Genomic DNA, 25,868 nt, shown 5'->3' with positions numbered 1-25,868 from the left:
CAAATACCTAGGAATAAAGTTGACCAAAGAAGTGAAAGACTTGTATACTGAAAACTATGAGTTGCTACTAAAGGAAATAGAAACTGATACCAAGAAATGGAAAGATGTCTTTACTGCACACTTCTGATAAACATCCTGTGTGGACATGCACTTGGCTTTTGATTAGCTAATATGGAAAAAAATTAATTGAGTGATACTTAATTAGGAGGTGCCATAGTGAGTAGAGTACCAGACTTGTACCAGCATTATGACCTGACTTTGAGTACCATTAAAGTACCAGTACCCCACTTACTGTTTCAGCAAAATCAATCAAATATCTAGGAATAAAGTTGACCAAAGACTTGTATGCTGAAAACTATGAGTCGCTACTCAAGAAAATAGAAACGGATACCAAGAAATGGAAAGATATCCCATGCTCATGGATTGGAAGTATAAATATCATCAAAATGAATATTCTCCCCAGAGCCATATACAAATTTAATGCAATACCCATCAAAGTTCCACCAAGCTTCTTTAAGAGAACAGAACAAACACTACAATCATTTATCTGGAACCTGAAAACACCTAAAATTGCCAAAACCATCTTGAGGAAAAGAAACAGAAATGGAGGCATCACACTCCCAGACCTTAAACTATATTATAAAGCCATCATCATCATCAAAACAGCATGGTACTGGAACAAAAATAGGCACACAGACCAGTGGAACCAAATTGAAAGCCCAGAAATAAATCCCCACACCTATAGACATCTAATCTTTGATAAGGGGGCCCAAAGGATTAAATGGAAGAATGAGGCTCTCTTCAATAAATGGTGCTGGGAAAACTGGGCTGTAACATGCAAAAGAATGAAATTGAACCACTTTATCTCACCAGAAAAAAAAATCAACTCCAAATGTATCAAAGACCTGGATGTCAGACCAGAAACAAATACTTAGAGGAAAACATTGGTAAAACAGTTTCCCACCTACACCTCAAGGACATCTTTGATGAATCAAACCCAATTGCAAGGAAGACTAAAGCAGAAACAAACCAATGGGACTACATCAAATTGAAAAGCTTCTGCACAGCCAAAGAAACTATTAAACAAACAAAGAGGCCCCTCACAGAATGGGAGAAGATCTTCACATGCCATAAATCAGAAAAGAAACTAATCACCAAAATATATAAAGAGCTCAGCAAACTTTGCACCAAAAAAGCAAATGACCCCATCCAAAAATGGACAGAGGATATGAACAAAACATTCACCTCAGAGGAGATCCAAAAGGCTAACAAACATATGAAAAACTGCTCTAGGTCACTGACTGTCAGAGAAATGCAAATTAAGACAACACTAAGATACCACCTCACTTCTGTAAGAATGGCATACATCAAAAAGGACAGCAGCAACAAATGCTGGAGAATTTGTGGGGTTAGAGGAACCCTTTTACATTGCTGGTGGGAATGTAAATTGGTACAGCCTCTGTGGAGAGCAGTCTGGAAAACTCTCAGAAGGCTAGACATGGACCTTCCATATGATCCAGTAATTCCTCTCCTGGGGTTATACCCCAAGGACTCCATAACACCCAATCAAAAAGAGGTGTGTACTCTTATGTTCATAGCAGCACAATTCATAATAGCTAAAACCTGGAAGCAACCCAGGTGCCCAACAACAGATGAGTGGAATACTATGCAGCTATCAAGAACAATGAACCCACCTTCTCTGACCCATCTTGGACAGAGCTAGAAGGAATTATGTTAAGTGAGCTAAGTCAGAAAGATAAAGATGAGTATGGGATGATCCCACTCATCAACAGAAGTTGAGAAAGAAGATCTGAAAGGGAAACTAAAAGCAGGACCTGACCAAATTGTAAGTAGGGCACCAAAGTAAAAGCCCTGTGGTGAGGGGTAGACATGCAGCTTCCTGGGCCAGTGGGGGGTGGGAGTGGGTGGGAGGGATGGGTCACAGTCTTTTGGTGGTGGGAATGGTGTTTATGTACACTCCTAGTAAAATGTAGTCATATAAATCACTAGTTAATTAATATGAGAGGGGGAAAATTAATTTTATGTCTTGAAGTTTTTTAAAACACAGACTGAATCTTTTTAATATATTTGTGTATTTGATAGGCGGACTCTCTCAAAAGCCTAGACCAAGTAGATCAGAAGCAACCAATAGCACAGCTATATACAAGATACTGGGTACTGTACAGCAAACCCTAACAAAAGGACTTTTCAAAGTTAATCCAATTACCAAATAATGTGACGATAACATTAACTATCAATTGTCTTTTTGAACCCTAATAAAGCAGGAACCTCACATCTCCACTAGAGAGCCTCTACTTCCCCCAGTCCTGGAATCCTTGGATAGGGCCCACTTTCCCGTATGCCTCTCCCAATCCATATAAAATAATATTGCATCCGCCGATCTCAACCTAACCAACACAACGATTGCCACCTCAACATGCTTCACTTCAGACTGTGTCCAGAGACTTCACATGTGGAATGACAACCCTTCAGCTTCATTACTCGGGTGAGACCTTTCCTTTCATAGTATACTCTAATTCCATCTCAGGTGGTTCACTTTCTAACAAAGTCCCAAAACCTAGATATAAACCAGTTTCTGTGAGAGAGAGCATATGTTCACACGTATCCATAAACTACTGCAAAATATATACCTGAAAGCAGAAGTACACTAGGCTGTGTACTTCTCCACTATTCCAAGCTTTAGGTCCACTATTCCTCTCCACTATTCCAAGCTTTGGGTCCATGATTGCTCAACAATTTGTTTGGCTTTCTATGTTAACTCTCTTTTCAGTCACCAGGTTCCAGATGTCATCAGGATGCCGGCCAGGCTTCCCTGGACTGAAGACCCCTCCAATGTGTCCTGGAGCTCCGCTTCCCTAGAGACCCACCTACTAGGGAAAGAGAGAGGCAAACTGGGAGTATGGACCGACCAGTCAACGCCCATGTTCAGCGGGGAAGCAATTACAGAAGCCAGACCTTCCACCTTCTACAACCCACAATGACCCTGGGTCCATGCTCCCAGAGGGATAGAGAGTGGGAAGCTATCAGGGGAGGGGTTGGGATATGGAGATTGGGTGGTGGGAATTGTGTGGAATTGTACCCCTCCTACCCTATGGTTTTGTTAATTTATCCTTTCTTAAATAAAAAAAAAATGTTCATAATGACTGGGATTTATCCCTGGAAAGCAAGTCTGGTTCAATACATGTAAATCAATCAATGTGATTCACCACATCAATAATAATAATAAATCACATGGTTATCTCAATAGATACAGAGAAAGTCTTTAGCAAAATCCAACATCAGTTCATGATCAAAAACGTCCCTGGACAAACAACCTCACCAATGTGTCCTGGAGCTCTGCTTCCCTAGAGCCCTTCCCCACTAAGGAAAGAGAGAGATAGGCTGGGAGTATGGATCGAACTGTCAATGCCCATGTTCAGTAGGGAAGCAATTATAGAAGCCAGACCTTCCACCTTCTGCATCCCGCAATGACCTTGGGTCCATACTCCCAGAGGGAGGAATGGGAAAACTATCAGGGGAGGGGATGGGATACAGAGTTCTGGTGGTAGGAATTGTGTGGAGTTCTACCCCTCTTATCCTATGTTTTAGTCAATGTTTCCTTTTTATAAATAAAAAAAATTTTTAGTGAGAAAAAAGAAAATCCCTTAAGATAGTGGAGTCCTTATATAACAAACCTACAGCTAACATCATACTCAATGGGGAGAAGCTGAGAGCATTCCCCCTCAGGTACTAGTCAGGGTTGCCCACTATCACCATAACTCTTCAATATAGTATTGGAATTTCTCACCATAGCAATCAGGCAAGAGCAAGGAATTAAAGGGATACAGGCTGGAAGAGAAGTCAAGTTCTCACTATTTGCAGATGACATGGTAGTATACATAGAAAAACTTAAAGAATCCAGCAGACAACTTCTGGAAATTATTAGGCAATATAATAAGGTGTCAGGCTACAAAACTGACATACAAAAATATTGGTGGAACTCTTTCCCATCTAAATCTCAAGGGCATCTTTGATAATACAGACCCAGTTTCAAGGAAGACTAAAACAAAAATAAACCAATGAGACTACATCAAATTGAAAAGCTTCAGGATGGAGTAGATAGCATAATCATTATGCAAAGAGACTCTCATGCCTGAGATTCTGAAGTTCCAGGTTCAATCCCCCTCACCACCCTAAGCAGTGCTCTGGCAAAAAGAGAAAAAAATGCCATATTAAAAAAAGGCTTCTGTACATTACCTAAACAAATTACACCTCACAGACTAGGAAAAGAACCTCACATGCCCTATATCAGACAAGAGGCTAATAATCAAAATATATAAAGAGATAACCAAACTCAGAAACAAAAAAGCAAATGGCCCAATTCAAAAGTGGGAGAGGATATGGACAGGATATTCACTACAGAAGAGATACGAAAGGCCAACAGCCATATGAAAAATTGCTTCAAGTAACTGATTGTCAGAGAATTGCAAAAGACAAAAATGAGCTATGACCTAGAATGTCATACATCAGAAACAACAATGCTGAGAGGCTGTGGGGACTGTTGGGAAATTGTGCAGATGTGGGTGAGCTTGGCACCCTATTTCCATGCTAGTATTATCATCTACATACCAGTCTTCTGCTTTGTCTTACATATGACTAAAGGTCTCCTTCCTAAAGTCCCTACAGGGTGTTGTTGGGTCCCATTTCCAGCTCCTCCCACTTATGATATTATAAAAGTCACTTCCTTTTCTGGTCTCTCTTCCCCGTCCTGACCTAGAAAAGGGCAGACGTGCAGACCAGGAGCCTTAACCCACTGCACTCACGCCCAAGTCTGGGGTTCCCACACGAATAAAGATGTGCATTGCTACTGCCACGAGCTTGGTTCCTGGGTCATCTCTCCCTCCTGCGAGGCAAGCCTGGCACTGACAAAGAAACCCTCCTGCACTGCTGGTGGGAATGCAAATTGGCCTAACCCCTTGTGGAGAGCTCTCTGGAGAACCCTTACAAGTCTAGAAAGGGGCCTTCCTTATGACCCAGTAATTTCACCCCATTCCACCCCATTCCAGGGAATTTAGTGGAAAAAACAGCTCTCAGAGCAGCTAGGCTGACCACAGGGCCAGGTGAGGTGGCTGTGAAGCTGGGGTGACTCATGGCACACATGTGTGGATGCTGCAGGTGGAAACACAGAACTCAACTCAGGTGCCTGGGCTTCTAAGTTTTTCTTTGACAGGATGGGCTTAAACTCATTTCCCAAGACTTGCTTTATTCCCTTACGTGCTTTCTTACATGGGCTACACAACTCATTCTGTGCTCTCATAGCCTGGAGACTTCAAAGGGAGCGAGCCAGGGTCAGGGAACATTCCATGCAATTCAGACTAATGACTGTACAGAGCACCACAGAGGCTGTGAGGATGCCAGGCTCCAGCCTACAGGCTTCTGTGCTGGGAAAGTACATCAGGAAGCAGATCCACCAGGCTGAGGGACAGCCCTGATTCTGCTATCACCAGCTCTCAGCCTGAGGCTCCCGTTCCGGAAATAGTCCAGGGCTATGAGCACCTGGAGGTAGTGCTCAGGGCTCTGAACGGCTCTGTGCACTGGGTCTCCATCCCAGCCACTAATATAGAAGGAAATAGTCAATGCATCCAATACAGAAGCTGTGCTCCCAGGGTGGGCATGGGAAAAGGGGGGATGGCAAGAGTGGAAGCAGCTCCTGTTTCTCTGTGCTTTTCTCCAAGACCAGCATCAGACACCAGGGGGCAGGGATGTCAAACTCTCCTGATGGATCCCATTACTAAACCAGGGCAACCTCCCTGCTGTGTCCTGTGTGCAGATCAAGATGCTCTTGGAACTTAGACTTTATTTTTTAATATATTTTGGCAAGGTCACACTGGGTTTATTCCTAGCTGTTGGGAACAGCTCACAGTGTGAATAATAGACATGGGGACATAATTAGCATACAGCTGACATCAACCTGACTAGCATACAAGGGACTGTGGGTGTGTCAGAAGTTTAGGCGAATGCCTGCCAACAATGGGCCTCTTTTCCTGCACGCTCTTGGTGCCTTCTCACCTCTCCATTACTTGCCATGCTGCTTCCCTCTGAATGAACACGTGGAGCCAAGCACTGGTGACTAGTCTCTGTTCCTGCTTTCAGTTCCTTTGGTTCCTGTGCCCAGTTCCTGCGTCCAATTCTTAGTGCTCTTCTCCTCCGACCTACCATGCAACTCCCACGGGACCCAAACATGTAGAGCCAAGCACTAATAACTAGCTTAAAAGACTCGTGGCTCCTGGGCCATCATGACTAGCTGATCTTTGCCCCATTGCCTATTTTGTTGTACCTAAGTAACCCACAGTGTAATAAACCCCCATTTGTTTAAACCCTGAGACAAAGCCATATCAGAGTTTTTTAAATTTTTTTTAATTACTATATGACTCAGCACACTTGGCCACCACGCTGGCCGGGCAAACACCCCGGGCCCCACAAGGCCACGGGCTCCAGTCTCCACTCTGGGCCCAGAGCAAGGTCACCTGTGCTGGGCGGGGAGGGGCCAGCAGGTGTCGTTGGGGGTGAGGCAGTCCTCGGGATCTGTGACTAGGCTTCTGCTGAGAATCCAGGACCTGGAAGGCCCTAGTTGGTAGTGATTGTTGCCCTGCGCCAGATTCTGGAAGGAACTGAGAGGGTGGGGTAGCGGGTGGCCACAATGCTGATTCTGTTTCCTGAAGGTTCGGGGGCCAGGATGGGGGCCAGGAGGCTGTGTGGCACATGCAGGATCAGCGGTGTACTCTCTCCATTAGCTAGGCTGGGCGGCTGGTGGTCATTTCTGCAGGGCATCCGCCTGGAGCTGGGCAGCCACTGCCTGGCTGAGCAAACTGCTGGCCCCCTGGATGAGTCTGCTCAGGTCATTCTGCAATTTAAACTTTTTAAAATATCTGTCGATTTTTTTAAAATTATTTTCCCATGACTCATATGCTCTGCTTACTGAACAGAGCACATTCTGTAGTAAAGGGAGAGCACAGCAGGGCCTATTGAGAACTAACAATTTCCCACTATTTCTGGATGAAAGAACAAAGGATTCACAATCCTACTTTGGCCCTTTTGATTGACAGACTGAGCCTCTGAGCTCTCATCCTGGGGGGAGGTGGAACCTGAGACAGTACTGAGACCCGAGAGAGACAGTACTGAGATCTGACAGACAACACTCAGTGACAGGGAAGGGCCTGAAGTGAGAACAATGGAGTCTGAACATTCCCATGGAGACTGTGGCCTCACAGGGGGGTGTAAGGTGCTTCTTCAAAACCCACCCTAAGGGGAGAGACAGCACTACACACACACACACACACACACACACACACAGCCTTATGTGGGGCCCCTGCTGGAGTGAATGGGAGGGCGCCCTGTGGGGTGGGCCAGAGCCAGGAGGAAGCAACCAGTCAAGTTAGCCAGGGGCCAGTCCCAGCTCTTTCAGCAGAAATGGGAGCTGGCCAGGACAAGCAGCCTCTGAGGACTTGTGTGTATAGGGAATCAAAAGGCTGATTTTCCTGTCCACATGGAGGCAAGTCAGCATTTCCAAGTGTCCATCTCAGGGCCTGGAGGTAGCTGACCCTTGATCTTGTATACAATTGTTTACCTGTGCTTACTGGACTGGCCAGCAGAAACACCTCAATATTTTTGAGAGCCTGCTCTTCTTCTTGATCTAAAAAAAAAAAAAATCCAGTTGATAATGTCATTCAGGTTTCACACATGTGCAAGGCACATTCTAAGGGTTGTCATGTGTCCACCTACAGAGGAAAAGCTGAGGGCTTCTGCCTGCAGTGTCCCCTAGGGTAGAGGCTGACACTCCCTGCCCTTCTGAAGCCCCACCCAGGACTCAAAAGCTGCCTCTGGGGGAGAAGAGGGCACCCTCCCAGCTTAGTGCACCTGACTGCAGAAATGCTCTCACCTTCTTTGGCCTGGCAGGCTCGATGTTATTCTGCTCATCTGAAAAACAGAAATCTGTAAGGATGTAGAATGGCTGTTGGCTGAGTGCTATTTACAATGACCACGATCTGGAAATCAGCCAAGTGCCCACTAGGAGGAGCTACTCAGCTAGAGGACAAGATGGTTCTTTCCTTTTGCTACAACATGGCTGCAGTTGCAGGGAATCACTAAGTGAAAAGAGCCTGGAGAGGACGCATCTCCTAAGATCTCACTTACATGTGGGATTTAGGAAACTGAGCAATGGTGTAAGTATTGGCTCACAGAGGGACAGAATACAACCAAGAGCCCCGGAATAGAGCCTCACACAGGTGGCCCATTCATTTGTGACAAAGAAGTCAAGAGCACACAATGGAGGAAAGAAATTCTCTTCGGGCCGGGTGGGTGTGCGCTGGTTGGGGGCACAGGTTACAATGCACAGGGAGCCAGGCTCAAGCCCTGGGTGTCCGACTGTGGGGGTAAGATTCCCTAGCAGCGAAGCAGTGCTGCAGGTGTCTCTCTCCCCTCTCTAATTCACTCTAATTCCCCTTCCTTCTTGATTTCTCCCTATCTCTAGCCAATAACAAAATAATTGTAATGATGGAAAAAATATTCCCTTCAATAATTGGTGTTGAGAATACTGGATAGTCATATGTAATAAAGTGAAACTGGATCACTTTCTAACCACTCCTGTGCAGTAAGTCAAAGGGATTCAAGATATTAGTATAGAAACCAGAAAATACATGTGAAGTAATATAGGCAAATCCCTTCAGGAGTTGGCACCAGGCATGTCTACCTGACTTTACTCAAAGGAAAACAGAAGTGAGAATAAATGAGTGGGGTTCCAAAGAGCCAGAAAGGGTCTGCACTGTCAAACTATCATTAAAACTTAAACACTGGGTGGGGGTAGATAACATAATGGTTATGCAAAGAGATTCATGCCTGAGGCCCCTAAGACTTGGGGTTCAATCCCTCGCACCATCATAAGCCAGAGCTGATCAGTGAACCAGTTAAAAAAAATCTTGGGAGCCAGACAGCACAGTGTGTTAAGCACACATGGCACAAAGCACAAGGACTGGCATAAGGATCCTGGTTTGAGGCCCCGGCTCCCCACCTGCAAGGGAGTTGCTTCACAGGGGTGAAGCAGGTCTGCAGCTGTCTGTCTTTCTCTTCCCTTCTCTGTCTTCCCCTCCTCTCTCCAGTTCTCTCTGTCCTATCCAACAATGACAAAATCAATAACAGTAATAACTACAACAACAATAAAAAGGGAAACAAAAGGGAAAATAATAAAAATAAATAAATAAAATCTTCCCTCATGATGGACCTCTAACAGATTCCTCTCACCACTGCCACTGGTCATCTACATCAGGAACAACATAATGGACCCCTTTGTGGGCCCCTATAGGATCTTGCTCTCCATGTAGATCTATAATGATTGGGAATGTTCCATTCTCAAAAGGGAGGTTGGATAACATACTCTACATAATACCTGACAAAGATGGGTCCTGAAATTAGTGCAACCTTGTATGTTCCTAGCCATGACCACAGAATGTGAGCTCAGACCTACAAGGATGCAGAGTTTACACAGGCTCCTGTGCTGAATATGGGCCCCTGATCAAACTGGTGGGGTTTACAGTTAACACTACTTATATATTTTCCTCATATTTGGGAGCTACTGTCTTCCCTGATCCAGCTTTCTAGTACTTTTTCCAACTATGACACCATCCCCTCAGACAATAACTTAGGTCACCTGCATGTTAGATGTCAAGCTCAGGCAAAACTAGTAGTTTTGGGGCCCCTTGGAATATATCTAAAATAGACATACTAGCTTTTTCCAAAACAGAGACCCCCAAATCTTCATCTGCAGTATTCTTGTCTTTATGTTCATGATTAGTCAACAATATGTTCTGCCTTAATCTTAACTCTTTTTCAGCCACCAGGTTCCAGACACTATCGATGACAACTAGCCTTCCCTGGACAGACAACCCCATCAATATGTCCTGGAGCTCTGATTCCCCAGAACCCTGCCCCACTAGGGAAAGAGAGAGACAGGCTGAGAGTACAGATCAATCTGTCAATGCCCATGTTCAGCAGGGAAGCAATTACAGAAGCCAGACCTTCCACATTTTGCATCCCACAATGACCTTGGGTCCATACTCCCAGAGAGATAAAGAATAGGAAAGCTATCAAGGGAGGGCATGGGATACAGAGTTCTGGTGGTGGGAATTGTGTGAAGTTGTACCCCTCTTATCGTATGGTCTTGTCAATACTTCCATTTTATAAATAAAAAGAAAAAAAATCTTCCCTAAAACTCAAACATATTTTACTCAAAGGGAGAAAGTCATATTATGACACCCTGACAAGAAGTTAACATAGAAAATAGAGACAAATCACAAACTAGACAGTACCATACTCACTCACAAAGGGGGAAATGAGCTGCACACATACTCACCAGAGAAGACAAATGGTCAACAAACACATGGAGAAAACAGAAAAAAGAGGAAGGTTCTACACTGGGTATTAGCAAGCACAAGCATTAAGTTGGGACTGGAAAGGGTGCCCTTGTTATTCCCAGTCACTTACAGGTAGCCGCCTGCTCTGCTGAATCCTTGTTGGGGTCCTGGGTGCTGGGCTGTGAAGCCTCAGGTATGCAGGCCCTGACCAGGCTGGGGGAAACAGAAAGAAAAGTCTCAGGGTCTGAGAAGACAAGTCCACCTCAGAACCCAGGATTCTTGAGTCCCCAGAAGAATGGAGACAAGGGCGACCCAGAGGTTCACTGCACACCTGCTGGTGAGTGCTCTGCTCAGACCCCATGCTCCCTGCTTGGGCCCAGGTGACAACAGGGGTCCCCTGAGCACAGCAGCCATGCTATGCTATCCCCTGTGTGAGGAGACAGGACTCAGCCCTCCCCCTGTGGCTGCTGGGATGGGAGACTTGGGGACAGAGACATGGAGCCAAGGAGGCCAAACTTTCTCTCTGGGAGCTGGAGGTGGACCTGTCCACTTGTGTCTCTGCCTTCACCTATCTGCAGAGCTGAAGGAGCCCAGGACAGGGAGGCTGAGGCCGGCAGATCCCAGGGTAGATTCAGGGAGAGGGAAGAATCAAGGTTCACCTCAGTCTAGGCCCTAGAGGTGTTTGGGCACCAGATGATCCACGTGCCCTTGGGCAGAGAGGAGGGGTGGGCACCGGGGCCAGCTCAGAAGGGTTGCTGATGCGGTTCCGAAGGAGGACAGGGCTCAGCTGAGTTATGACTAAAAACAGATCATAAAATGTCAGAGCACATTCACCAAGGCCTCCAGCCCAAGAAGAAGAACCCACTGGAGCTGGATGGTCACTCTGTGCCCTGCCCACCATCCCCACTGCAGGCTGAGTCACTGCCTACCCCACTGCCCCTAGGCTGCACTAAGAGCAGCATCTCTGGTTTTCTCAAATATCAGATGCTACTCCAGACATCCGTGGGACAGCAGGGCCCAGCGTGCCTGCAGCTCCTCCCTCAACCCCACTCCAACACCAGCCCTGGAGGCTGCCCCCACCATCATACCCTCTCCAACCACCCAGCCTGCAGCCCTGAGTGAGGACAGCCCTGCAGGAAGACACTGCTGCCACCAGGGGACAGGGCAGCAGCACTCCACTGACTCAGACCTCACAACCCTCTCCAGAAAGTCAACATCTGAACCCTGCTCTGTGGACCTCAAGATCTGAGCTCACTCCTTTCTTGCTCCAGGTGAATCTGAAACTAGAGCTTCTGACTTGAACTTGCATCCTGACAGCAGTTTGTTCCCTGGGTTCTCTTCTCCCTTCCCCCAGTTCTATGGAGACTTTGCTGACAGACTGAACTATTAATTTTAACTATTAACTGTACTACACAGTGACTTAGTTAACATGTCGTGAAAATACTGCTACAAATATTTATGAATATTCATGATCTCATATAGGTACTGAAGAGAATAAGAATTTCCCCTTTGATGAGAAATGCTCATGTGTGCTCAGCAACTCCCTCTCTCTCTCATACACACACACACACACACACACACACACACACACACTCCACAGCATACCTAGTACTTAACCTCCAGCCCCTGCTCATCTCAGAGCTAGGAGTCTGCAAATTATGTGACTTTCCACCAGCTCCATAAACTCCCATTTCTATTTCTCACATGTGAGCCTTTTTCTGTATATATATTTGTGTTTTTGTCATATTTAACACACAGAATATTTAGCTTCTATTTTTTTTCTTTCATTTTACTTCACAGAACAGAGAAATTGAAAGGCAAAGGGAAGACAGGAAGGGAGAAAAAAGAGAGAGCTGCAACACACAACACTGTCACTGTGCAGGAGGCTTCCTCCTCCCTACCCCACCCCCAAAAGTGGGATTAGGGGCTAGAACCTCTGCTATGTCTTGGGCACTAGCAGGCTCTGGATCCAGAGCACAAGCCTGGAGTAGGGCTGGAAAGGGGCCCCTTGTTGTTACCAGTTACTCACAAGTAGATGCCTGTCCTGCTGGGTCCTGGGTGCTGGGCTGTGAGGCCTCAGGCATGCAGGCCCTTACCAGGCTAGGGAAAACAGAAAGTCTCAGGGTCCGAGGAGACAAGTCCACCTCAGAACCCAGGATTCCTGAGTCCCCAGGAGAAGAAATAGAAGTCAGAAGTGAGCTGGGAACACCTCTCAGGAGCTCACTACACACCTGCTGGTGTTTATGTGCTCTACTCAGACCACATGCTCCCCACTTGGGTCAAGGAGACAACAGGGGTCCCCTGAGCACAACAGCCATGCCATCCCCTGTGTGAGGAGACAGGGCTCAGCCCGCCCCATGTGGCTGCTCGGATGGGAGACTTGGGGAGACAGAGACATGGAGCCAATGAGGCCAAGCTCTCCCTGGGAGCTGGAGAGGGGTCTCCTGAGGCCTCCTGTCCACTTGTGTCTCTGCCTTCACCTGTCTGCAGAACTGAGGGAGCCCAGGATAGGGAGGCTGAGGCTGGCAGCACCCCAAGGAGGAGGGCAGAGTCAGAACTCACCTCAGTTCAGGCACTGGAAGTGCTTGGCCACCAGATGATCCATGTGCCCTGGGATGGGGAGAAGGGCTGGGCACCGGGGACGGCACAGGATGGTGGCTGCCATGGCCCCGATGGAGGAGAAGAGGGTTCAGCTGGGTTTTTACTAAAAATAGAGGATCAAATGTCAAAGCACTCCACCAGGGCCTCCAGTGGGACTCCTGGAGCTGTATGGTCACTCTGTGCCCTGCCCACCATCCCCACTGCAGGTTGAGTTGCTGCCCTCCCTACTGCCCCCTGCTGGCTGCACTGAAGGCAACATCACTGGTTTCCTCAGACACCAGGAGAGCAGGTGCTGCCCCAGGCCTTTCAGGAGCCCCTGGAGGTAGCAGTGGAAAGCAGGGCCCATCATGCCTGCAGCTCCTCCTCCAACCTCACTCCAATGCCAGACCTGGAGGCTGCCCCCACCATCACATCCTCTCCAGTCACCCAGCCTGCAATCCTGAGTGACGACAGCCCTGCAGGAAGACACTGCTGCCACTAGGGGGGCAGGTCATTGCTCCTGGGGCCAGAGAACTCTCAGGGCACCAGGGGCAGATGGAGGCCAGCAGACCCTCTTGTCTGTCACCTGCAGAAGCACCTGAAATCAGCATTTTAAAGATGAGGGGATGGCAGCATCTCAAGGAGTTAGAGGGCAGCAGAGCCAGCAGGGAGACTCCAGGACAGACCACAGCCCAGCTCTGTCCCCTGCAGCCTCCCCAGGGAGCTTGGGGCCCATCTACTCAGCATGGTCTCCCAGGCAAACCTTTTGGGCTCAGTCACCTGGGAACACCCTGCACTCTGGCCTTCAGAGCAGGGTCCTGGGAGAGGCAGAGACACAGACAGACAAGGCTGCCCCTCCAGGGGGACAATCCCCTGCCACCCTCCTGCCAGCTTACCTGCAGGACCACTGGGCCACGCCCATCGGATTGGCCTGCCCAGTACAGCTCTGGCCTCCTGCACCTCCTCAGTCTCCAGGGCTCTGAGGGTGTTTGGGGACACAACCCCAGCATCCTAGAGGGGCAAAGTTCACCTAGAGCACCTGCTCCCTCACCCCTCCTTCCCCTGAGCTGATCTGGTGTATACACACAGGATGGACACTCCAGCTAAGGAGGCATCTCAGGTCAGACTGGAGACTCAGTTCCTGCTGTCAGAAAGTACAGACACACTGCAGGAAGTACCTGTTGAGCAGAGGCCAGGACTCAGGCCTTTCAGGAAGCCCCAGGAGGGAAAGAGGGACGAGATCTAGGTGGGGGTGGGGGTGGGGGAGCTAGAAACTCTGTGCTCCTGGATATCAGTGGTGCCCATGTGGGCACACGACAAACAAGTGAACAACACAGGAGCAATGGGCCTCTCATCAGGATCAGGACACAGAGGTCTGAATGAAAGGCTGGCCCCTCAGCAGGGCCTTGGGGCAAACTCTGCATCCCCAGAATCCCCTGCTCTGGGCCCAGGACTGTGCTCACCTGCTGGCCACAGCTGAGAGTCCTCCTCTGGGGATGGTCATAGTCATAGTCCTCCAGATCTGGCACACAAAAACCTTCAACGTTAGTCAGATGCCCACAGCCTCCATCTCCTCAGCCTCTCTGCCTGCAGGCAGTGACCCTCCCTGTGACCCCAGAGTTACTGTGCTACCAGTGGCCTCACAGGCTGTCAGTGACTGAGATGTCTTTGCTCCTGGTACCCTGCCTCAGACCTTCACACCCCTCTCCAGGAAGCCAACACCTGAACCCTGCTCTGTGGACCTCAAGATCTCTCCTACTCCAGGTGAATCTGAGACTTTGAGCTTCTGACTTGAACTTGAGTCCTGACAGCAGTTTGTTCCCTGGGATGTTTTCTCCCTGCCTCCAGTTCTATGGAGATTTAGTTGATAGGCTGAACTATTAAATTTAAGGTGTGCTACACAATGACTTGCCTCACATGCCGTGAAACAAGTTCCACAGATATTTAGGACTATCTATCAACTCATATAGCCACTTAACAGGGAAAATTAAGTATTTCTCAGGATTTCACACACACCTTCTATCACTCAGTGTCCCCAAGAGCCAAGACCCCTCCCGCTGTCTCCTCCACCCCACAGAGAAGAGCAGGCCAGGCAGGAAACCCCACCAGCTAAATGGACAGGAGGGAACAGGAGAGCCTAGACACCAAGGCAACAGCAAGACTAGACAAGACCATCCCCCTGCACACTTACCCTCCACCTCCATGGGGGACATGGCCAGGACCTGCAAGGTATGAAGCAGAACAGGTTAGAGTTACAGGGAGCTCTGCTTTAAAGGGGTCTGCTGGCCCTGGAGAAGGGACAGTCCCCTTTGCAAGCACTGAGAGCTTGACAGGGCTCAGGGCACAGCAGCCCAGCCCTCCAACACACCCTCTGCTGTCCTTATTGGAGGGGAGCCCAGGGCTTGAACAGCAGGTCAGGACCACTGATGGAATTTTTAGCATCACCTTGTCACACTGAACAGGCTGTGGTGGTTGGGGTGTCTCAGTCATACTCAACTATGATGGTCAAGCATGAGTTTGAATCCATCTTGCAAAAGATGGGAGAATATGGGGCAAGGAACTGCATCAGTTCCAGGGGAGTTCCACTGCTGAGGGAACTCTGATTCTCTCCCTCTCTCTCTCTTCCTCTTAGCAGAGATTCAGTATGGGTCAAAAGGAAAGTCACAGCCTACACATACAAAAGACGAGAGAGAGAGAGAGAGAGAGAGATACAGAGAGAGAGAGAGAGATCCAATGGCATCATTCCCAGGTAAATAAAGCCTAGCAAGAATCACCCTGAGTGATAAGCAGTATGGCCCCTGCTCTGCTCAGCTGCTCCGTTGGTCTGAGCACACCTCTCCAGGAACCTGATGGTGGACACCACCAGTGTAACTGACCCAGAGAAATTGAGGAGATGCTCCAGGGAAGAGGTCTGAAGACTCCACTGCCATCCTCCATCTGGGAGGCTCTGATTTGGGCTGGTTCCTCTGCTCAGGAGAAAAGGAGTGGACCTTGTGCAGAGAATGGACAGCAGACTTGCTCTGCTCCTCCAACACTTAATCTGTGCCAGCAGCTGCTAAGGCCAGGGCTGCAGACACCTCTACGCCCTGATGATCTGATGCCCAGTGTCTTAAGGCTGGTGTCTGCAGCCAGTTCCCACTGTGTTCACTTGAAGCAGAGCAGAGCATGTCCAGTCTTGGGCAGGACTTTCTAGCCAGACACACCAGCTCCCAGATGAGGCACATGTTTGAGCTGTGACTGAGGAGCTGTGAGGACTGAGTGAAGGCCTATCAACCAGGGGAAGGGTGCTCTGTTGGGTGTGGGCAGTCAGGAAGGGGGACCCTTCCATCATTCAAAGTGTATTTTTAGGAGAAAAGGAGTAATGGAAAGTTAATAAAACACAACCTTGAGAATAAGAGAAAAGGACACTTCTAAATTTGTATCAGAAACTCTAAAGAACAATAAAGAAAGCAAAGACAACACTGTCATTGGAGGGAATGTTGGGATCGGGGAGAAGGCAGTGACCTAGGAGCCAGTAGCATTTAACGCATTTCTTCCAGATTTGTGACAAATGTGAGGTCTTTCTGATTTTGAAATGTTACAGTGAAAAGATCATTTTAGTGGGGAGGCCCGCGTGTGGTAGTGGGGGTGGGGGGAAGGTGTGTGCGTGTGCCTGGTGCTGACCTGGGTCCTTATTCCTCAGTTCCCCATCAGCTGGCTTCCTCCTCAGGGGCATGTTCTCATAAGCTGTCTGGCCTGTCCCCAGGCCCACAGTTCCCCGGGCACTGAGCTCAGTATTCATGCCCATCCACATGGACTCCCTTCAACTGTCACTCAACCCACAGTCACTGGGTTCTCTCCAGGGAGGGGTCTCAAAGAAGGATGCAAACACCAAAACCCCAGGTAATTGCCCTAAGGGGTACTGCAGCAAGACAAGGGGGAGGTGGGCTCACAGCAGATGGTCTGAAGGCCAGGTCCACAGCCCAGATGCTGCTGTGTGCACAGAGGGTCTCCTCTGCTGATGGGGCAGCAGTAGGAACAGTGTCAGCAACACACTCTGTGCCAGTCAGTCCAGGTGGGGACTGAAAGAAAGGGCTGCTGAAGGGAGAGAGGAAGGATGGGGCACCAAGGCCCTGCCCCTGGCCCTTGCAAACAAGCTATCTCATCTTCTCAGCTGCAAAGTCATTCTTCAGTTTCTGCTCCTTAGTTTTAAATGTCTTGTTCAGAAATGAAACTAAAATTAACAAAGGAGCCCATGAATATAAGACACTTGAGGCTAAGGATCATGGTCAGACAGCAGCAGGGAACACAGAATGCAGAATTCTAGGAGAAAATCTGAATGATAACTTGTAGGGTAAAGGCTTGTTGAAGAAAATGTTCACATATGTAGCTCACTAACATAAATAAACACATAAACTATGATTCTTATATCATAAACCAAAATAAATAACATGTGCTCAAATCTTTAAATGGAAAGTAGAACTGATGTCAATGGTGCAGAGGAATGTCCCAACTCTCCAGCCATTTGTGGATCAGAATCCATTTAAAAGAGTCCAGGAATCCAGTTGATCTGTTCTAGCAGTCAGTGAGACTGGTATCCACAATCAGGTTCTGGAAAGGCTTCTCAGAAACCACAGACCAACAAAGCAGTTGACCAGAGCAGAAGCCATTATGCTTAATACTCTGGGATAATTCTCTTTAGGCTTTATTTACTAGGCAATGATGTCACTGAATCTCTGCCTATATTCTATCTATCTATCTATCATCTATCTCCTTCTTCCTCTCTCCCTCTTTCACTTTTTCTTCTCATATATCTGTAGCTATGACTTTCTTCCTGACCCACACTAAGTCACTCTTAAAAGATTTTACACATAGTAAAATAAAGAATAAACAGTGAAGAGGTAAGAGGAGCATTTTCACGTTACCTATATCCCCCTGCTTCCAAAGAACCCCAGCTCAGAATCAGTAGAGAATCCTTTGCCCAAAGTGAAATCCATGAGGACAATGAGAGCCAGGAGCCATTCACACGGCCCACATTCAATACAAAGACTTCAAGAAAAGAATGAAACAGCCTCGAAACCATCTGAAAGTATCAGAATGACAATAGAATTCCTCAACTCATAATAATGTTTAAGTGGAAATGAAGTAAATTACCTGAAGATTAACTAACTAAAGTTAATCCTCCAAACAAAAGACTCATCGTACACACACACACACACACACACACACACACACATTCCTGGGTCCCCAGGAATGCCTGGCTTGGCACAGCCCAAAGCCTTCCAGTTCTGGCAGAGCTGGTGCTCAGTAAATGCACACTGAGGAAGGTGTGATGGGGAAGCAATGAAGGAATGAGCAAGGTAGGTTCTTTCTTTTCATTCTGTTGACACTGACTGAGTGTGCCCTCTGGACTGCTTCTGGAGCTTACAGGAGAGGAACCATTGCTTCTCCTCCAAACACTAGTAGTGCTCTGTAAACCAGAGCAGTCTTGTTCCCTGCGAGAGTGCTGGGTGATGTGGGGAACATCCACCGCCTCTCTAATCTGTGGCCATTCAGGACTAACATTTCATGGCATTTCCCTTTCCTACTGATGAAATCACATGCCCACTCCTGGCTCTGAGTCCCCACTGTGGGAAGACAGGCAGGATGCAGGTCCTGGGAACACACTTGCACCACATGGCCCTGGCTGTGCGGGGTGACAGTACCCAATGCTTCCCTTCCAGGCCCACCTGGCTCTGGCGCTGGCGCTGCTGCTGCCACAGAACCTCCTTCTTCTGGGCCTCCAGCTCCTCCTGAGCCTTCTTCAGACTCTGCCTCAGGTCCTTTATTTCATTTCTTAGTTGATTCTCTGCAGGGAGCATGCAAAGGGGAGGGCTCAGGTCAGTTCCAGTCCATGAAGTGGGGTCCTCACACAGGTGATCAGTGACACCACAGACTCACACCAGCTCTGTCTCTGGCATTGGACATTGACCTTGGGCAGATGGCAGAGCATCTCCGATACTCAGAGCTTCCACAGACTGGAGAGTAGAGAGAGTGACAGCACTAACTCAGAGGGCTTAGTCAGAAGGACTTAATGATGCAAAGTGCTTCTATCATTGCCTCCATGGTAGATCCATCAATGGGCACCATGGATGCCATTTCAGGTGAGTCTTTGCACAGTACTGAATCATGGAAGTGTGAATTCACAATGACAGTGAAACACAACAGGGGGCCAAGGCGCTTGTACCTGTGATTATTAATATAGAGAACACACATTTGCACCCAGACACAATTCAAGAGGAAGTTGGAGGCATAGAAAGAACTGAATGAAGAAAATGATAAATTAAAAAGAATTGAAGGTCTTGGGAGATAACCTAATGTTTCTTCAAAAATATGTCATGCCTGAGGCATCAGAGGTCCTAGGTAAAAGCCCAGCTCCTGTGATATGTCAGAGCTAAGAAGTGTTGTTGTTGAAAAACAAAAACTGAGTTTGTAGCTCAGACAGCACTCTGTGTGGAAACAGGTGATTTCAGAGACAGAGGAAGAGGCCCATTAGATGAGTGTGGAATAGGAGACCCAGGGCATATGAAAACCATTGCCTGTGAGAAAAAGATCAGGAGCATCAAAATGGGATCCCTCAGAGAGAGGGTGGGGAGGGGAGGGCCACCCAGCCTCAACAGGATGATGAGGTGCTGGGGCAATGTTGGTGTGACCTGTACTCCCCCACACTGATCACACCCCAGATCCTCCTGCTGTCCCCCCTGGGTCCACAGCCACCACCTGGACTCACCGTTCTCTGATAGGTAAAGATGCCTCTTCTGGATGTGCTCCCATAGATAAGAGGCATTAGTGAATGACTTCTGGCAGAGGGTGCACTGCAGGGAAAGCAGAGGGAAGGGCAGGACTATGTCACCTGAGTCAGCCTGGGAGACTGCCATGTCAGACTCCACTCCCAGGCATATCACCGGTGATGCCAAAAGCTCATCAGATTGAGTGCAGACGCAGGACGCACTTGTAGACCAGCATAGACGGACATGCAGCCAGTGCGAGCTCTGTGCCAAAGGGGAGGGAAGCAGCACAAAAGAAGACAGAAAGATGGATTCTTTCCAAACTCTGTTTCCTTCATGCTGAGCCCAGTGCTCCCACGGCATGGCCCTGCTTTCACCCAGGACCCCTCCACTCACACCTGTACTCACATCTTCAGAGTCCACACCAACTGACCTGCACACACACCCCTGTCTAATACACACTCACACCACAAACCCACACCGTGCATACCTTCATTCACTCACACTCAAATCACACAAGACACCCCTGCACAAACACAGGCTCCACTCACACACATCCTCCATTCTTTCACACCCCACAGTATATCCTCAGATGCTCACTGCGCAGACACAGCCCATGCACAGATGCCTTCCCCAGACACCTGCACATGCTACACACACACATTCCTCCTTCCTGAACATGCCTCCTCCCTGCCCTGCATTCACCACAAACACAATAACAAGGCCCTCTCCTTACACACATGTACAGTGAGGCCTGGCTTCCTCCACACACCTTCTGTTCACCTGCACACACACGAGCATGTAGTTTCCCACCCCTAAAATCCTAAGGGTGACAGAAGCCCATACAGAGACAGGGCCCAGGGTGGGTTGTGGGTGCACAGTCCTCTGAGCGCCCCCCAACCCCCCAGACTCCTTACTGTATTGAAGGGTTGAGAGTCCCTGTAGAGGAGAATCTGCTCAAGGATGTTGATCTTCTCCCTCTGCAGCAGATTCTCCTCCTTCAGAGCCTGCAGCTCTGCAGCCTGGCACTGCAGCTTCTGCTGGGCCTGCTCCTGCTGAGCCAGGCTGGCCTGCAGCTGCGCCTGCAGCCCCCTGCTCATGGCCCTCTGGCAGGTGTGCCGATGGTCCAAGTACTCCATGTTGAGTTGTAAAAGGCGCAGCACTTTGAGAAGCTCTGGGGCAACAGGCTGGGCGCAGTGAGCACAGACTTTTCCCTCAAAGTTGGTGAGGGTGATGTCTCCCATGTGCTCCTGCAGGGTGCCCACGTCCACTTCCTGGACCACACGGTCCACATCCAGGGCGCTAATGCGCCCCCAGTCCACATGCCCATGACGAGGGGCAAACTGGAAGGCAGCGGGTGGGGAGGGCTCCGAAGGGGGGCTGCTGAGGTCAGCAGGCTCATTCGGGTGAATCATGTTCATACAGCATAAAAATTACACGAACAGCTGCAAAAAGACCAAGGGAGTCAACAGTAGGTGGGAGAGGACATGGACAAGGAGAAGCCTCCACTGAGGCAGGTGCAGGTGATGGTTGGACGCAGCCCCAGCCCAAGCCCCATTGAGAGGAAGGAGGCCTAAGCAGAGCTGGTCCACTGCTGAAACAGAGAAGACGCCTGCCTTCCCCGGGGTTGGAGGCTGAGGAGATGGAAGCCAAACAGGACTCTCCAGACACCTCCACGGAAGCACGGCCACTCCCAGGTACAAGGGAACTGTGGTCTGGAGCAGCACTGAAACACAGCTGGAGGGATTTCTGACCCCAAGTGTGACCCTCTAGCATCTGTGATGCCTACCCCAACACACACAAGGATTCATGAAGCCCATCTCTGCTCCCAGGCGCTCGCTTGCTCTCCAACAGTCTCTGAAATCAAGCCCCAACCCCCTCCATGACCACGAGGGAAAAGACTGCAAGATGCGTGTTATTTGTAAGTTATAAGTCATTTGTAGGGGCAGGAGTATATAGTATAATGGTTATGCAAAGAGACTCTAATGCCTGAGGCTCCAAAATCCCATGTGCAATCCCTTGTACCACAAAAAACCAGAGCTGAGCAGTTCTCTGCTAGGAAAAAAAAAAAAAAAGTCAAGGTAAAATAAGTCAATTTTCTCCAAAATAAAAATGTTTTATATTTTTATTTGTTTTATTTGTTTTAAAATTGTATGTGTGTACTGAGACTATTTCCAGGAGATGGGGCATCCTGAACCCTTCAAACTCACCTCCCCGCTCTGGTCCAGCTAATTCCTTGCTCTGATTGCACATTTTTAGCCTATCAGTGTTGCTACATGCTAGTCACTAAATGCTTTTTCTTTTCTTTTTTTTTTTTTTTTTGCTATCAAGATAATGTGATTTTTCTTGGGAAGATCTATGTAATTTTAGGTTAGAGACTTAAAAATCTCATTGCCATCATTGAGGAATTTGTTTTCTAGTGTCTTGGTTTCTGATTTAAATATTAGATTAAAAATGTGATGGTTTTTTGTGCCAACCTTAATAAACTTTTATGATTGGTGAATGCTTGATCAATTTATTTTAACTTGACAGTTTAAGAATTTAAATACAAACTTTGTCCTCCCAGGACATAAGTCCATTTCTTATGATTTGAGTCTTTGTAAAATTATCTTTTAAAACTTAAAAAAAAAAATCTCCCCTCTATTGGGTGGCTGATGGCTATTGATAAGTAACTGCAACTTCTTATCTCCAACTTTTACAATCTTTATCAGACAGAGTCCCCAGAGGTATGCCATCTTGGTATAAAATTCAGGACTTGTATGTATAGTGTTCTGAGTTCAAGTCTTCCATGTGCTAGCTAGTGATGCTCTAGCTTTCTATCTCATTAGTAATGTCTAACTGTGTGACCTATGAAGAGGAAGGCAGGGAGAGAGAAAGGCAAGACCCCTCCCAGGACCTTGCCCTCACCATAGAGCAGCTATGGTAGGGACTGTCCCAGTCTCTGAAGGAAGGCTGGGGTAGCCAACACTGTCATTCGAGGAAGACTGGTCCTGAAATGAGTGCAGCCTGCACTGTTCCCAGCTGTGACTATGAGCTCTAAGTTCGAGCTCAGACCAACAGGGACTCTGAGGCTACACAGACTCTGGTGTGAAATATATATATATATGGGCCCTTGGGTCGGGTGGATGGAGGCAAATATTTTCAAGAATAGGAGCTACTCTGTCCTAATCCAACTTTTCAGCCCTTTTCTGTACTTTGACATCATTTCCTCAGACAATGTTTTTATCCAGCTTCATACTAGCTATTAAACTCAGGCAGGAGCCACCACAGATGTGGGCCCCCTGGGCCCCCGGAAACATGCCTAGGGTGGACTTCCTAGCTTTCTTCCACCCTTAGATTCCTGATCTCATCTGCTCTGTTCCTACTTTTCCATTCCTGCTCATTAACCATTTTGTCTCACTCTTTCCTGCCTACTTGTAGACACCAAGTTGTAGGAGCTACCATGATTCCATCCTGACTTCTCTGAGCCAATGATTTCACCAGTATGTCTTGGAACCTCATCTTTCCAGAGCTCTGTCCCATTATGGAAAGCTAGAAACAGGCTAGGGGTATGGATTGACCTGCCAATGCCCAATTCCAGTGGAGAAGCAATGACAGAAGCCAGAACTCCTACCTTCTGTACTGCAAAAACTGAGGTGGGGATAGATAGCATAATGGTTAGGCAAAAAGACTCTCATGCCTGAGGCTCCAAAGTCCCAGGTTCAATCCCCTGCACCACCATAAGGCAGAGCTGACCTATGCTCTGGTAAATAAACAAATTAAATTAAAATTAGAGGTAGACCATGGAAATAAATGTATCCAGAAATTGATACCTAAGAATGACTACATTCACCACTAACATGAGTAACAGATATCTCCTCAACAAATGAAAAGACAAGCCAAAAAAAGAAAAAAAAAACTGATTCACGCTTCTAGTAGGGGAGAAGAGATAGGAGAAAGAGGACAAGAGGGCTCTGAACTCCAGCTCCATCAGGTCCCAGAGAGAGAGGAGGAAAGGGGGAGAGAGATTTTGGATGAGGTGATAGGATTATGGTAGCTTGGAGGGAAAGAGAAGAAGGAAGGATTGTGTACAAATACAAATAGTTATAGAAATGATGATTAACCCATGTCTGCAAACTTGGGAGAACCCTGGTGCCCTGCAATGGAGGGACAGGGACTCAGAACTCTGGTGGTGAGAACATGTGGAATTGTACCCCTGTTGTAAATTAATATTGACTCATTCATAATTTAAAGAGAGACAAAGAAAGAAAGAGGATGGAGAAAGAGAGAGAGAGAGAGAGAGAGAGAGAGATGCCAGACTACCACTCCAGAAAATTCAATGCTGAAGATTGATCTTGGGCAGTGATAGATAGCATAATGGTATGCAAAGAAACCCTCATGTCTGAGGCTCCAAAGTCCCAGGTTTACTCTCTTGTACCACCATAAGACAGAGCAGATTAGTGCCCAGGATTTAAAAAAAAAAAAGAAAGAAAGAAAGAAAGGAAGAAAGAGAAACAGGGAGAAAACATTGATTTGGTGTACTGCACTAAAGTAAAGGAGTCTGAGGTGGGGTGGAGGAGAACGTTAAGGTTCTTGAAAATGATAGAGGAGGAGAGAACCTAGGTGAGGGGGTTAGAGTATTATGTAGAAAACTAAGTAGGAAATACTGTATTTTACTGTGACTTTAAACAACATAGTTACTAAAGAAAAATATAATAGGGAATCAGGCTGTAGAACAGTGGGTTAAGCGCATGTGGCACAAAGCACAAGGACCATTGTAAGGATCCCTTTAGAGCCACCAGCTCCTCACCTGCAGGGGAGTCGCTTCCCTACCAGTAAAGAAGGTCTTCGAGTGTCTATCTTTCGCTCCCCCTGTCTTCCCTTCCTCTCTCCATTTCTCTCTATCATATCCAACAATGACAACAATAATAACTACAACAATAAAACAACTACAACAATAAAACAACAAGGGCAACAAAGGGAAAAAATAAAATAAATGTTTTTTAAAAAGAAAAATATAATAATAAGTCAAGGCGAAATAAGTCAATATTCTTCAAAATGAAAATAAACTTCAACAAAACCATGTCTTTACTGGGGCCTGGTGGTGGCACATCTGCTGAAATGCACACATGGTAAAATGAAGTCAGGCACAAGATACCATAAGCAGCCCTGTCTGAGTTGCAGCCCTGTCACTGGGGACTCAGACACAAATGCCACAATGTGACTTGTGACTTCAGGAGGCAACAGCTGAGCAGACAGGCTTGGTAGGAGGGGACAGAACACCTGCTTCCTGCCCTCCCACAGACCAGAGCTCACCTGAGATAAGAGGATCAGAAAATGGCAACTCTACTCCAACGCACAGAGTTCTGGGCCTCTGTGGCCGGCACAAAGTCCTTTAACCAGGGAGCCTGCTGCCATCACAATCCAAGCCTCGAAGTGCTGCTCTGTGATGTCAGAGCCCTGGCTGGACTTTCAGAGTTGTGCTTCCTGGGGGCCTAGAGATGGCTCACCTGGGAGGCACACAGCCCACCATTGGGAGATTGGCCATGGGCACAAGCACACAGCACCAGCACCCAGGGGAGAGTGGAGCAGGGCTATGAGAATCCTTTCTTCTGTAGCTCTCTAATTCTTTCCAAATAAAGAGTGAAACACTTGGCCTGGGAGAGTGCCCTGATTCCTCGAGTGTCAAGGGGTACGAACTCTGCACAATGTCCAGGGAGCGTCTGCTTGCCTTATGGAACACTGCAGGTCACCTCCCCATCTCCACTGTTCCCCTGAGGTGGACATGGCCACTTTGTAATGATATGCCAGTGAAAGAACACTGACACTTGTTCATGCACTTTGCTGCTGAGTACTCTCCCTGCTTCAATTCTCTTTTTATTTCTATTGCCCCTAGGGTTACTGCTGGGGCTTTGTGAATGCAAAACAAATTCTCCTCTCCTAACAGCCATTTCTTCTTTTTCTCTTTCTTCTTGCTTACCTGACCATCTACCTGTCTTCCTTCCTGCCATCCATATCTCTTCTTTCTCTTTCTTTTTTTCTTCATACAAAAAAAAAATTGACAGGAAAGAGGGAGATAAAGAGAAAGACACCTGCAGCACTACTATACCACTTGTGAAGCTTCCCCCCCAGCTGTTGGGGACCAGGGGCTTGAACC

General features: G+C 47.7%; 2 protein-coding genes across 2 annotated transcripts in view; both read right to left on the bottom strand.

Moving 5' to 3' along the window:
- LOC132536469 (cilium assembly protein DZIP1L-like) overlaps nucleotides 1-21,153 on the bottom strand; it is a 52,708-nt gene extending 31,555 nt beyond the window's left edge. Inside the window, exons 1-2 of the mRNA XM_060184383.1 lie at nucleotides 20,650-21,153; nucleotides 19,735-19,819 (exon numbers count right to left, since the gene is read on the bottom strand). Of these exons, the coding sequence (XP_060040366.1) occupies nucleotides 19,735-19,819; nucleotides 20,650-21,153 (589 nt within the window). The remainder of the gene's footprint in view (nucleotides 1-19,734; nucleotides 19,820-20,649) is intronic.
- Nucleotides 6,391-15,706, bottom strand: LOC132536470 (uncharacterized). Its single transcript, XM_060184384.1, has 10 exons — nucleotides 15,178-15,706; nucleotides 14,450-14,508; nucleotides 13,883-13,997; nucleotides 12,969-13,110; nucleotides 12,436-12,506; nucleotides 11,066-11,204; nucleotides 10,537-10,619; nucleotides 7,940-7,977; nucleotides 7,628-7,693; nucleotides 6,391-6,904 (listed from the first exon to the last, which is right to left on the bottom strand). The coding sequence occupies exons 1-9, from the start codon at nucleotides 15,197-15,199 to the stop codon at nucleotides 7,634-7,636; spliced, it is 729 nt and encodes a 242-aa protein (XP_060040367.1). The 5' UTR covers nucleotides 15,200-15,706; the 3' UTR covers nucleotides 6,391-6,904; nucleotides 7,628-7,633.
- Nucleotides 21,154-25,868: the final 4,715 nt, after the last annotated feature.

Source organism: Erinaceus europaeus, unplaced genomic scaffold (assembly GCF_950295315.1).
Source record: "Erinaceus europaeus unplaced genomic scaffold, mEriEur2.1 scaffold_426, whole genome shotgun sequence".
Lineage (NCBI taxonomy): Eukaryota > Metazoa > Chordata > Mammalia > Eulipotyphla > Erinaceidae > Erinaceus > Erinaceus europaeus.
This window is presented reverse-complemented; position numbering and strand designations above follow the sequence as displayed.

Excerpts from the sequence above, each read along its gene's own strand:
- LOC132536470 (XM_060184384.1), bottom strand. The coding sequence starts at position 15,199 with ATGTCCCCCATGGAGGTGGAGG. Across the intron at positions 7,978-10,536 it reads AGCAGAGCAGGCGGCTACCT|ATGAGCAGAATAACATCGAG; the intron begins GTAAGTGACTGG and ends TCTGTTTTTCAG. Across the intron at positions 7,694-7,939 it reads AGCCTGCCAGGCCAAAGAAG|ATCAAGAAGAAGAGCAGGCT; the intron begins GTGAGAGCATTT and ends TTTTTTTTTTAG.